The sequence below is a fragment of the Falco rusticolus genome, chromosome 10 (genome assembly GCF_015220075.1).
Source record: "Falco rusticolus isolate bFalRus1 chromosome 10, bFalRus1.pri, whole genome shotgun sequence".
NCBI lineage: Eukaryota > Metazoa > Chordata > Aves > Falconiformes > Falconidae > Falco > Falco rusticolus.
In genome coordinates, this window is record NC_051196.1 from 3,586,855 (window position 1) to 3,600,750 (window position 13,896).

Sequence of the window (13,896 nt, forward strand, 5' to 3'; positions counted from 1 at the left end):
AAGATGCAAGGATGACAAGCCATCTCCACAAAAGGCTATCTTTTCATTGTTAATTTCATATACATTTACACACACACACAAAACTACGCTCACCTGCCACCTACAGCTACCTCTACAGGAACAACAGCACATCAAACTGAACAGTGCAAAACTCTGTTCACTGCATCAGATACAGTGGTGTCTGATTATCATCGTGATGACCATCAATGGACAATTCTTCAACCAGTCTCTTACACCACATAAAACCAAAAGTCATTATTAAAATAAGAACTGCCTTTGTGGAGCACCCACCCCCCGAAGCCAGAACACCTCACCTCTCACTTCTAAGCGCAACTAGGATCACTCTGAAACTACAGATGGTCCAGCTATACTTCTCTGTAGCTATGTCCTACCCAGTGCAAGTGGGAGGACACCTGAAATAGCACTAACATACACAAGCAGCAGGGAAGGCTCCATAAATCTTTAAAAAAAAAAAAAAAAAACACCACCACAGCTCACCATCCACTCCCAGTTTGTTAGCACAGGCAACCGCTAGATATGCCACAGAGATCAGAACTATCTTTATAAATACATATACACACTACCCAGCATCCTAACTGCTGTCCAGAGAAACAGAACAAAGTCTCTGCCCCACAGAAATAGCAAGATAAAGCCTCTGCCCTCTTTTCAAGTAATAGGCAGCGATCTTTACATCTAACACAAAGACACCTTAAATAGCTTTATGGGAAAACACTTGCATTTTTAGACACATCTATGGGACTTCCTCGAACACTCTATTTAGCAGAGACATCTGTTACTCAATATATATATAATTTCATATAAATCCCACCCTCTGAATCCTTTCCATCGGTTGTCACTAATGAAGCTTTGTGTGCAAAACCAAGTGCATTCTGCCCCCATTAGGAAGCCAATTACAGCAGGAAAAACAAGCAATTAACAAGGTGTAAAATAAACATCCTGCCACCTGCCTTTTAATAGCAACCCCACTTCAAACAAGTCACAGTCTCAGCACAGCTTTCAGAATTGGCAACTGATATTATATGTATTTATGCAGCAGCTGCTCTTCATTGCAACAAATATTACAGGCTTACCAGATAAGGTCAGCATATTTAAAAAAATATATAGCAAGTATTAAACCCTGCTTTGAGGCCCCAAATGTTGCTTTTAATGAAATCAGCAGCATCAGGCTTGTCTGGTATTACAGTGAAGCTGCAGTCACATCCCCAGCTTAGAGAGGTTTCTCTTCATTTCTACTGGTTTAGCAGCTTCTGTATTTGTTTCGCTAAATCCAGCGGCCTGAGCAGCTATTAAATAGCATGCAGGGCAACTAAACAACACAGAGCTCTACAGAATTAGACAAGTCTTTCCTCCTTCCATTGTCCTTGCCTCTCTTTCTTGGCTTTCTCCACCTCCCTACCATCACATGTAAAGCTACATCCAGTTGGGGGGGGGGGGGGGGGAGGCACATAATGGGGCAGAAAGCCACCCCCACAAAAAAAAAAAAAAAAAAATCAAGAGGAAAGGAAACAAGGTTCCAGCTTAGTCTTTGCTCCTACAAGCTTTAGAGGGAAAGGAGGGAAGTCCTTCCAAAGTCATGCTAGCTAACTAGAAAGCCACTTTTCTTTCCCTTGTGTGGAACGGGATAATGACACACTTCTGAGTAGTTAACCAGGCAGGACTAGAGAAAGCCCAACAGTAAATCTGCAGGATTTAATAAACCTGGAGTGGCAAATGTGCCTGAGAAAACAATAGCCAAGATTTGTCTTGCACATGGAGTGTGGGGCATGGTGGTTGTTTTATCTTCCCCTCTCACTCTGGCTCTCTACTGCTACATATTTATTTCTTAATGTTTCCATGTCACATTTCAGTTCCTGGCTAATGTCCTGTTTAATCACTCATTTTGAGATTCATGCAAGCCTTTCTCTCTTAGGGTTCTTCTCTCTCTAGCTCTGTTGAGATCCAAGGAGTACAACACTGACTACAGTACCATGAACTTTTCCAATCATGCACAGGATTGTGAGGTGTTAGTCAGAGATGGCTTGAAAACTGGTAACATTCTTTCTCTAAACGACCACAGGAAGCAATAGGAAACAACTTTTAACTCCACACAGAGCCAACAGGGCTACCCACAGGTTTGTAGAAAGCTGCAAGTCACAATCACTAGTACTGAAACAATCCTTCACTGAAAAGCTCTCCTAAGAAGTCCTGAATTTAAATAACAATTCACAATCCTTGAACGCAACTGGCAAATCAGATTTTAGAATACCCAAGTCTTCAGTTCTGGCTATTCTCCATGTTTGCAGTCCGAAGAAGGCAAACGACAACAGCAGATAAAAAGTAGTGAAAGGTGAAGACCCCAGACTCGTGAGGGTGCACACCTAAACTTGACCTGCTGTAACCCACAAAGTAAAAAAAAAAAAAAAAAAAAACCAACCTCAGCCACTGGTTTCTCACGCTACCAGTACAAATGCAGAGATCCCACGGCTCCTTTCTACAGCCCTAATTACAGGGACAAGGTCACAAAAGACACAATCTGCCAACATGAGCTGCAGGAGGTCATACAGCCACTCAAGCTATAAAAGTATTTTAAGAGTAGTTCAGTCAGTCAGGTCAGTTAACTGACTTTTTCTGGTGGTTTTTGTTGGTTGTTTTTTTTTTAAACAAGCAGCAATATTTTCCATTACATTTTGTGGATGGGAGAATAGGAAGCTGGATCTACTCCTTAGTCACTAATCTAGGATTTCAGCAGTCATCACTAACAATGCCATAGAACAGTCACACCTAGCTGCATGTGGTCTAAATCCACACAAAAAAATGCCAAGAACAAGCCTCAACCCAACAGCGACGGTGGGACAGAACACTGTCAGCTTTCCAAAGTTGTTCAGATCACAGGAAGCAGCCCTGCACCACATTAACCGGGAAGTGGGATATATTATCTGCAATGCCCCACAGCAAAAGCTTACATGACACAAGCTGCTCCAGAAGCACACCAGAAAAGCAGTCCACAATTCTCAAACTTACTTCAAATGTGATTAGTTCTAGGGAACCCTCTTCTGCTCAAAGCTGAGGAGCACTCTGATGCGTTTGCTGACCACCAGGCTGCCCACAGGCCCAAAGGATCAGCAGTTTGGGGACTGCTGCTTGCTGAAAGTGGCAAGAGGCCAGAAATGGTACAAGAACCTACCGCGAGAAAAACCCATGCAGTTCTAGGAGATAGGACCGATTAAGCATCCTTTGAAGAGGAATTGCAAGAAACAGATCTAATTCTCCAATTCTTCCAGTCCTCTTCAGAAGAGGAGTTGAGGAGACCAAATCTGACTAATTACTAAACTGCAACAGCTGAGTGTCAGCAGTACCCAGCTCACCTGAAAGAGCTGAAAAGTGGCATGCCACAAGTGGCCCACTCTGCAGGCTCACCCTAACCAACACAAGCTACAGCCCATAAAACACTCACTGATTCTTAACAGTCACATGTGCGCATATCCCCACACACACAGCCCCCAACTCTTTTAAACAGACTTCTGTAGCTTGGCAAAGGGACAGATTAAGCAAGGGATACATGAAGTTGAGCAGGGAATGTTCTTAGTATGTAGCAGTCTCTCCAGGTCACAGATCATAAAAATCCTTACATTTTCTAGGATCAAAGAAGCTACAGCCATAAAAGACCTATTAGTTCATTAAGCCCATCACCCAGCCAAAGCAGGTTATCCAGAAGAGACATAACAAAGTTAAAGTAATATTGTGAGGACAAGCGAAGTAAACTTTTCTTTGAAAAAAAGATGCTAAGCAAAGTCAGATAAGAGGACTAGGTCTGAAAGTTAAAATTTAGGTTTGTTTTCAAGAAATAAGCAAGCACATTTCCACAAGACAGCTCTGTGATGCTAACCTACATCTAATGATGTGTCTCTGCCATGAAGCCCCTGTGACAGCCCCTCTTTCTCACTTCCAATTGCAAACTTCCATCTCTAAACACAAATGCTTTTCACCGCACAATTCAGTAAGAAAATTACTTTGGAGCCCTGGTGCTGAAAATGCATCAAATCACAGTCTCCACATTCTCAAAACCCCACCCCACCCCCCCCAAAAAAAGAAATCAAAGGAGAAAAAGAAAATGCACAGTTTGGCTCCCACTGGCCTACAATAACAATAATGATGATAATCTAGAGATCGCAGGAGGTTCATCTACCCTCCAAGCCAAGTCAATTTGCTCCCCTCACAACTGTGTATAATTGTTCCTGGGACTGCAAAAATTACTGTCTTTTCACTAGCGATCAGAATTGTAAAAATGCTTTCAAACAGCCTCAAACCTTATTTGTTGAAACAAAACTATTTGCTCTTTTACAGTTCAAGCGAAGTCTGGCATTTCTGTGCAGAGGGTCAATAATCCAGTCGTTCAAAAAATAGTCACGAAAGACATATTAACATAAGCTGTGCATTAAGACACAATTATTTATATGTCTGACAGTAATGGCTCTGCACTGTGCACTGTATCAACTCACAGATACTTTAGCAGGAAAATAAAACACTTGGAGAATTTCTGCTCTGCCCAAGGACAATTAGCATAATCCTAGCGTCATAACAAGAGAACAGTAGGGACTGACAGTGTTCAGACTAATGCTTCACCCCAGAGCCTCCAGAAAAGCAGCATCTGTCCCTGAAGTTCATAGCCATCACAGCACGATTCCCTTTGCTGGATGCACACAGCCTATGCCTAACGCTTCCCCCGGCCTCAGGTTAACGGGATACAAGCCTATAGTTTCAAGATGTGTTATCCTCTGCTCCCAAACCTCCCTGGCTCAGGGGCACCCCATATAATCGGTTGATCGCCTCCCGAGCCAGGGGAGCATCCCCCGTCCCTCAGGTACCGGGGAGATCGATGCTGCTGGGGCGGGCAGCACCCCGGGGGCAGCGGGGAGCGGCCGGGGCGGGACACGGACCGTTCAACCGCTCCAGTGTCACGGCAGCCGTGCAGGGGTCACGGCAAGGCAAGAGCAAGGTTAGAAATTAAGTAGCACAGCTTCAAATCCAACCTAACCCCAGAGTTGTGGTTTTTATTTTTAATAAATAATAAAAAAAAAAAAACCCAAAACTCTCGGCAGCCAAGAGAGCGCCCACAACTCGGCTGGGATTCGAGTTCGCATTCTAAAGGAATAAACGCTGTCCGGGCTGTGCGGAACGACGTGGGAGGGGGTAAAATAAATAGATAAATAAATAATTAATAAGAACGATAATAACCACCCCTCAGGGCGGGCGGCAGCCGCTCCCGCCGCCGAGCGCGGACAGAAGCCCCGGGCGCGGGCGCGTCGATCCCTCAGAGCTGTGAGGACGGGAACCGCGGAGCGAGCCGCCCGCCGGCGTCCCCCAGCCCCGGGGGGGGTCCCCATCCCCGCCTCACGTCCGCCCAGCCACCCCTCAGGCGCGGCGCGGGACTCTGCCCGCCGCGGGCACCGGCTCCCCGACCGCGGGCGCCACCTGCACCGGCTCCCCTGAGGGAGCGGGCTGGCGGGCGGGCTGCTGCGGGGCGCCCCGGCTCCGTCTCGCAGCGCTCCCCGCCGGGCAGCGCTCGGCGGCTGCTGGGCTGCAACCACCAGTTGCGCTTCCCGCCCCGGACGGCTGCGGTACCTCAGGGTGGGGTGAGGAGTCTCGTCGCTGCAGAAGCCCCTCTCACAGTGCAACAAGTGCCCACCCGCCGGGGAACGAGGGAGGAGAAGGAGGAGCAGGGGCGGGCGCCGCGCTCGGTCGCTCCCGCCGCCGGTGCCGCCGCTCCGCGCTCCCGGCGCCCCAGCTGCCACTCAGCGCGCCGCACGCGAAACGCGAACCCAGCCCGCCCCGCCCGCGCTCTCTTGAGCCGCGCGGGACGCCGTACGCCTGGCCGCTACCACCCCGCCGCCTGCGTAGGAGCGGGGGGGGGACTGGGGCGCCTTTCCCCCCCGCCTCCCCCACTGGTAGCGACCCGGTGGCCGTCACGGCAGCGCGGAGGAGCCGTTACGGTAGGAATCGCCTGAGGGGCCGCGGCCCCGCGGGAGCTGCCCCGGCACGGCGGCGAGGAGCCGGCAGGAGGGCCGGGGCCGCCTTCCTCCGGGGAGGCCTGGCCCGTGAGCGAGGCCTCGGCCTCGGCCCCGGCCCCTGCCGCGGGCTCCCCGGCCCCGCGGCCACCAGGCCCGTCCGTTTGCAGGCCGCGGGCAGTGTGACCCCCCGCGGGCCCGCCCGGGCGCACAGTGCCCGGCCTGTGGTTCCGCTGGGCCCCGCTGCCCCGGCCCCGGGGGAAGGCGCCACCCGGGCCGCGGCCCAGCCGGGGGCCCGTCCCTCGCTGCCGTGCGGCCCGAGGGGGGGCCGGGCTTCTCGTGGCGCTCCGTGAGCGCGGTGTTTGTTCACTTTGCCTTGTGTGATACTGTTGGTTTTTAATGTTACAGTGCAGAAATGATCATCCCAGTCAGATGTTTCACGTGCGGCAAAATAGTTGGGAACAAGTGGGAAGCCTACCTGGGCCTTCTGCAAGCAGAATACACAGAAGGGTGGGTATTACTTGTGTGTCCTTTCACTCAGGTTTTAGATGGAATTGTACAGCGTGTAAGATAATTAAGTGCAGCATCACAGCTCTAGGAACTAGCTGTGCCCAGGCTAAAAACCACAGGTACATTCTGAGGCGAACTATGTAACCAGAGATTAGAAATTATAATGGATAAGGAAATACTGCGTGATTCCCTACTGAATCTTTCTGGGTAGGAGTATGGAAGTTGCCAAGTCATAACCTTTATACCCAAAACAGTCTCAAATATTTAACTCTGTATGGGACGGGAAGGAAAGAAACAAACAGTACTGTCAACTTTTATGCTAATGTGGGTTTTTCAAAGGGTAGAGAAAGAAAAAGTTACAAGTGTAAAAAGTAACTGCCGTTGTTAACAATGTATACCCCTTTTAGGTTTTCCGAAAAGCATTTCATGTTCGCTGCCCAGAATTGCTAACCTTATTTGAAAGCACTGCTTTGCTGGGGGGAAGGGGAAGTTTAATGGCTCTAGATAACTGACTGGTAGTCCTAACAAGTCTATTTTAAGCGGGTTATGCATGCTTTGCGTAGCCAGAATTGTCTTTTAATAGTTCAAGGAGGTTCTGGCTGTGGTGGGACTACTTCAGAAGGGTTTGAGAAGGTGACTTTTGAGAAATATTTACGTTGTCATCCAATTTAAGTATGGAAGGGAAAAACAACCCACAGATCTTTGCCACTTGAAGAAATGTTAGAAGTCTGAGACTTCCCAAAGTGATGCTGAAACTATTAAGTAGAAAGAAAAGAGTATTTGCTTTGCATTCAAATGGTTAGGGTTACTAATAGTTCATAGATATAAGTCCATTTAAAAACCTATCAGAAGAATGTACATTAACAACACAGATTTCACTGCTTTTTTATCTAGAGTAAATCTGAAAACATTCTTATGGTTTAGGATACTGTTTTGTCAAATGTTGAACAGTGGAGCACAGAACAAACAGAAAAGGAAGGCTTTGGGTTTTGAGGTTCATCTAAACTTGTAGGCAGTTGGGATTACTCTCTGTGCTTCTCACTGTTGGTGTGGAGTTTGCAGGGGAAAGATGCCCTGTCCCGCCACCATGTTATCAGTTTCTTTAAAAACTGTCCAGTGAAAATCATTCAGTACTTCTCCTAAATCTCATTATTTCTGTGAGTAGCCGTTTTAGAGTGCATTTACATGCCAGAACCTGTAAAACATAGTTGAGTAGAATACCGCAGCTGCTAAGCTAAAGGTATTTGGAAAGTTCCGACAAAAAAACAAATAATTTTTCTTTCATTTGTGAGGTTAAAATCTTTAAAATAATACGGGTTGCTAATCATTTATCACTAATACTGAAATTTCATCAGAGGTATTCTGGTAGCACTTCTGACTTACTTTCCAAGTATTACATTTCAGTATTTTTCCTGTCTTCATTATTCCCCTGCTTTTGAATGTAACAGGAAGATGTACATTGTTATTGACAAATGCTCACTTGAAAACAATTGCTGTGGTCACTGTTGTGATTCTGGGATGCCTGATCAAAGTAATGCAGTTATGGTATTGTAAGATAAGATCAAAAGCAGAGTTTACAGATATGGAACAGTTAAAAATCTTACAGGCTAGTGTCAGAATCACTGTTAATGGTGGCTTAAGAAATGGGTGGACAAAATGGGAGAAACTCGTCTAAACAATTTGTGGTTAAAAAGACCCACACCTTTATGTTTGTCCCTTAAAATTGCTCTCTTTCCACAAGTCCTTGGAAGCTGGAGGAAAAAGGAAATACAATTGAAGTTGTTTTAGCAGAAATGTATAGTATGAATTCTAAAGTTGTGATTAATGTTAGTATTTTGCATCTCTGATAACTGCATTTGAAAGTTCAGAACTTTTCAGATAGCCCTTAAAACTTATACTATCCACAGACATTAGATGCTTTTGTTCTCAAGTGTTTTGGAAAGTTTAGATACCATGTGATATTATTTATAAACATTCTTTTTTAAAAAATACACATTCATATACTTTTAACTTTTGCAAGTGCTAGCCCTAAAATAAATAGCCCTGCTATTTAAGCCCTTGAAGAACTGTTGATAGGTACAAGGACTAACTGACATCACCAGAGAAGCTGCTGGAGTTTGACTCCATGCAGTCAGACTGCACTACTTGACACCAAACAAGTCCAGCTTTGCAGAGGCTTCCTTTCAGTCATTTGCACTTTAGAAAAGTATCTGTCAGCTTCTTCCTACAGCAGAATTACAGGTTTCAGGAAATTACTTGTGTTTTAAGCAAATGCTGGGTTGTTGTATGGCATCATATAGATCTAGAGACCTGAGATCAGTCGTATTTCATGAATGTCAAATTTTGAAGGAGTGTCAGACTGGCTCTATGGCTAATAGGTTGGTGCTGAAGAGCTTGGATAGTGTCACTTACCTGTGAGAGCTCTGATAGTGATAGCCATAGGAGATGGATACAGTGGTTTAGGCGAGGGTGACTCATACGTTCTCTACCCAACCATAAGAATCTCGAGTAGTCACTCAGAAGGAATTAAGTGGAAAGACTGTAAACTACAAATTTCTTGTTGAGCAGTCTGCAGATCCTTATTTGTGTATTTGTGGGGAACAGGTTGTATAACTGAATGCTGCCTTACATTGGAGCTGGAAAGGATTTTAGCCTTCCTCAGAGTTAGCATCCCGTCCGTATGTGGGGTAGTTATTTTAGTTTCTGTATATCTCTCACCCTTTTATCATCGGTTAGATCACACATTTATCTTGTGAAGTAGGCAGGTATCACCCTCAGTTTACAGAAGCATGTTATAATGGTGCTTAGAGATGTTATTCCTTATTCCTGAGTCAAGAGACTGTCTAGTGCCTTCGTGCTGTCTTCTACCATACAACTAACAGGAACTGTAGCCAGCACCAGTAATTACGGACTGTCCAGGATTTTAAGAGTGGAAATTACTTCCCATGTTTCAGAACTGTGTTCCTGTTGCTACTCTTGATTGATCAGATCTATCTTTAACCAAATCAGCTCAGCTCCTTTCTTTTCTACAGACTGGTGTTTGTAAAAGGAAGACAGTTACTGTAACTAAGTAAGTGAGGTTAGAAATGTACCATATTTCAAGTCTCTCCAGCTGGGAAGACAAAAAATTTATTTCCAAAACCAAAAGGCTTGCATCTCATTTAACCTTGCTGTTTCATGACCAAATGAAAGGAACTACCCTCACGAGTCACGTAGTTTGGAAGAGGAAATTCATAAGAGTTAGTCTGTTATGGTTCTGTTCCTATGGGTGGGACTTCTGCAGACTTACCTCAGAAAGTTTGGTAGTTGTGTCAGCTGGGCACCACCTTCAGCAGAAGATCTTGTGCTCCTGCAGGCCAGAGAACAGGCAAACACACTGTCAACAGCAGTAAACAGAAAAGAACATTAACAGCACATGCTAAATTTTGGTTTCTTCGTTTGAACTGCAAGCAAGTTTTTGTCTCTGATTAAGCTCGAAGTAATCAGTGTGTTGCTTAGTGGTTCTGACTCACTTCATCCTTTTTTTTTTTTTTTTTTTTTTTCATTATTGTTCTTGTTCGTTAATAGAGATGCCCTGGATGCCCTTGGTTTGAAGAGATACTGCTGCCGCAGAATGCTTCTAGCCCATGTGGATCTGATTGAGAAGCTTTTGAATTATGCACCCCTGGAGAAATAAGATTTTAAAAGTACCATGCTGCAAGCCATGTGGAACGTATCTCTAATTCTACTTGAAACTGGTCTTCAGGCAGTAAAGGATGAAAGCCACCTGTAGTGCAACCGCTGAGAGATGTTTGCCTTCTGGAGAAAATACTGCTCCCAGCCACTAACCTCTTTCAAGGAAACAAAGGAAGGATGAAGTCTGCTTAACCAAGATTTGAAGATTAAATTAAAAGTTTGGATGCTTCTTTTTAAATTTGTTTGGAGCTTTGTGAACTTTTAGATGCTTCTGCCAGCAAAAATAAATGCTTTTCATGTAGAAAATTTATTATATTCCATAAAAATGTTGAAATAAAGGAGGTCTTTCCCTGTAGCCTTCCTGCTGTTTCCGGTTAGTGCTAAGTATGTGCTTGGATCTTGCCATTTGCTGGTGCTGGTTACTTTGAGGTTAGGCGTACTACCAAGTAATCAGTTCACTGTTTTGTGCTAGTCAGGGAAGAGGGTTAGAAACATGGGACAGAAGCTCAGGGTTCCAGCGGCAGGGAAGTGGGTGAGTTTGGTCGGAACGAGGCATGACTCCTTGGAGCTGCTGGAGCTAGCAGAGTTACTTCCACTGCAGTTAACTTGTGGTCTCTACCCCAATTCTTATATAACACTGGGGCTGCTGTATTATAAAAAACAGTGAATCAGATGGTGCAGTACCCTTCATTTAGGTAAAACATGTATGAGTGTTCCCATGGAAAGCACTGGATGTGAGAATTTACGCACGCTGGTGTGAACAGGATCAAAGTCTTGATCTTGCCAAGCACCTGCACCGCGCTGTAGCTGGTACACATGCGAGCTTTCCACTTGTTAGTCATTTCGTTGGCTTCGTGTTGTGCTGCGCGTGTGGTGTGGTACTGCCTGGCCAGATGGAATGCTCTGCACTCTTGTGGTGGCATGAAACACTGAGAGGTCAGCTGTACATGCAAGGCTTGTGAAGGTTACCTGCACTGAGGGAGCGGCACTGATCCTGCCGAAAGATCTCCCCTTCCTGCTGTATATTGGCTTGAAAGCTGGACCGTGTTTCAGGCTGTTCTCTGACAGCCAGAAAACGCATCGTTCCGGGTGGCGTATGCCCAGGCAGACACACCCACCTCACCTGAAAATAGAGGCAAATTTCTACATCTGTGCACGCTCAGGATTCTGTTTTAAGTGCAGCATCGGTCCATATGTAAATGTAGGACAAACCATCGTTACAGCAGCCTTGTAGAAAACGCGCTGGAACAGACAATACTCCCTGGGTTTGTGGTTTCTTACTCCTTAGTACAGTTAAGCCTTTGGCACTCGCGCGTGGGCTGCTGGGTGAGAGGTGTCTCTGTGGATTCTTTTCCGTAGTTGAAGAACTACAAAGAAGTTGCTTTGAACAAAACCTGGGTTCCAGAGATGGTAATTATTTTACGTGTTTACTGGGTCAAACTCGTACGCACAAACCTTAAAACTCGATTGTCTCACAAAGTAAGTTGCAGGACAGTGTGTTTGGCTATCACCCCACCAATCTTTACACTTGAACTTGCTTTTCAATTTAGTACACAGCAACAGGAGATGTTTCCCATGTTCAGCAGTTCTTCACTGACGACATTTTAAAACTATACGCTTTCTCCTAATGCAAGAGAATTAAGCAATTAATTCTAGCATTTGTTTCATAGTTGGTTGGATAGCTTACGTTCTGCACGCCTGCTGTATTAGCTAGCTAAATGCATCTTTAAAAAACCACAAAGCAACCTTCACTTGTCTCTGAGGCTATTTTTTCAAAGGGACGTTATGAAATAGAGGATGACCTTTCCAAGCTGAAGTCGTGCAGGACACTTTTCCACGTTACAGTGGAGCGTTACACGGAAGCTACGTGCCAGCTTGTTCACAGACAGATCAAAACGCCGTGCCCAGCGCGCATTCCGTGAGCTGTACTGAGAAAGTGCAGCAGCCCAGGCTGGTACGTCTGGCAGAGGCAGCCGTGCATTATGCCGTGTGGAAAGCTGTCCTGCATCAGTGCCAAAGAACTGGATTACATGAGCCGACAGGACTTTGTTTCTATCTGCAAAAGCAATTTTCTAATCTAGTTTTCTGCTTTAGAATAACATGTTTCTTTTCACAGCTGATGCCAAGTTGTCTGATATGAAAAGCTAGGGCTCTTAAATACTTATAATGAAGATGCAATTTGCAAAAACACAGCAGGCCTCATTCAAAAATTCAAAGGAAAATAAAAACCTCTCTGGTTGCTCTTGTTACCGTTCCTCAGACAGAAAACAGGGTGCAGTGGAAGCTAGTGACAGGCTGGTATCGCTCTGTCAGACAGATATTACACAAGGAGCAGCAAAAAAACCTGAGTAGCAAGACTAAGTCACAGCAGGCATTAATATTAGCTCGTGCAGCTCATGACAACCTGTCTGCATCGCAGCTTTTCGTCCGGAGTTTGCAAACACAGCATTGACCAGAAAAGCCATTTCTGTTATGCGGCGAAGCAAACTGTTTATCATGTTCGTATGAAAGGTTGTCTCAGGAGTTTTGTCCCTGGGAGGGTTCGGAGCAGAAACAGAGCTTAAATCCTGTTCCATAAAGAGTCAGTGAATTTTTCAATGAATTTCCAAAAATCCCAGCTTTCACCCCTGCTCATCGGTAAGTAGGAAAGTAATTCCCTTTTGGCTGTAATTTCTCCTGTGCTTGCTGCTGCAGCTGTTAATAACACCAGCTTATCGGATCTGCTTTCTAACCTGCCAGATCTCTTTGAGAAGATCCATTAAATATGCTCACAACAACTGTACTTTTTAAAGCAAATAGAAGAGACACATGCATATACACAGGTCAAAAAAGGAAAACCCCCTCACTTTTCCCTGAATCTTAATAAAACCAACAGATAGGCAGAAGTGGCAAAAAAGAGAAATTGTACTGAATATGCAGCCCCTAATTACATGCAGAAATCTGTCAGTTGGGAGATTGCTGAAAAAAACAAAAATTCCACCACTCCTCTGCCATCATTTATTCACTTGATGTATAAAGTATTTTGGAAATTTTTCAAGCCTGTTTTGAAAGACTGGTGCAGGGATCATGCTAACCTGGTATTGGAAAAGCAAGCAAGTACCATTAGAAGTGTAACCCCCCCACCCCGTCACCCAGGCTGCAGCCTCCCGGGGCAGGGCAGCCTCGGCCAGGACTTCACACATCACTCGTATCAAAATAACGACCTGGTGCCCGAGGAGCACAGGGTGGGAGCGGAGGGCACGGAAGTACAGAGGAATCAGCTTGAATCCAGCATCCTGCTTCTGCCTGGAGCATCAGCACCAAGGTATGTGTGTGTTGGAAAGCATTACGTTTCTTGAAATGACAGTTTTAAGCAAAAAAACCCCCTCTTGATCACGATTCTGAGTCCATCTGCAGGAAGGAAGTGGAGTGCTTTCCTGCCTATCGGTAACGAGCCTCCAGCCTTGTATTTCAAAAGGAGTTTTACTCTGAAAAACCACCCAGAGGGTGATGTACTGAGATGTGTGCTGTGGTTTTGTTCTTCCCATGACCTTTCCCCAAATGCAGCCTGGATTTGGATACTGAAGTCTGACTTCTTGTCTATACTTTCTTGTCTGTGTGAAGAAAAACACAAACTCTGAAAACCCCAATTACAACCAGTGCAAAAACTCCATAGCTGCACGTTGCCATAGAGATGCCTAACTAGCTCTGTGGCTACAAATCTGCA

General features: G+C 45.4%; 2 protein-coding genes across 5 annotated transcripts in view; one reads left to right on the forward strand and one right to left on the reverse strand.

Moving 5' to 3' along the window:
- Positions 1–5,744, reverse strand: part of TSPAN4 (tetraspanin 4) — a 443,813-nt gene extending 438,069 nt beyond the window's left edge. For all 4 annotated transcript variants that reach the window (XM_037401841.1, XM_037401844.1, XM_037401843.1 and 1 more), the window contains exon 1: positions 5,623–5,744. The gene's annotated coding sequence lies outside the window, so the exon portion shown is untranslated. The remainder of the gene's footprint in view (positions 1–5,622) is intronic.
- Positions 5,745–5,866: 122 nt separating this feature from the next.
- Positions 5,867–10,545, forward strand: POLR2L (RNA polymerase II, I and III subunit L). The gene is made up of 3 exons (XM_037401846.1): positions 5,867–5,990; positions 6,414–6,515; positions 10,083–10,545. The coding sequence occupies exons 2-3, from the start codon at positions 6,421–6,423 to the stop codon at positions 10,189–10,191; spliced, it is 204 nt and encodes a 67-aa protein (XP_037257743.1). The 5' UTR covers positions 5,867–5,990; positions 6,414–6,420; the 3' UTR covers positions 10,192–10,545.
- Positions 10,546–13,896: the final 3,351 nt, after the last annotated feature.

What these genes read in the sequence shown, in the direction of transcription:
- POLR2L (XM_037401846.1), top strand. Translation starts at nt 6,421, where the DNA reads ATGATCATCCCAGTCAGATGTTTCACGTGCGGCAAAATAGTTGGGAAC. An exon ending in CAAGCAGAATACACAGAAGG is followed by an intron (nt 6,516 to 10,082) that starts GTGGGTATTACT and finishes GTTCGTTAATAG; the next exon opens with AGATGCCCTGGATGCCCTTG.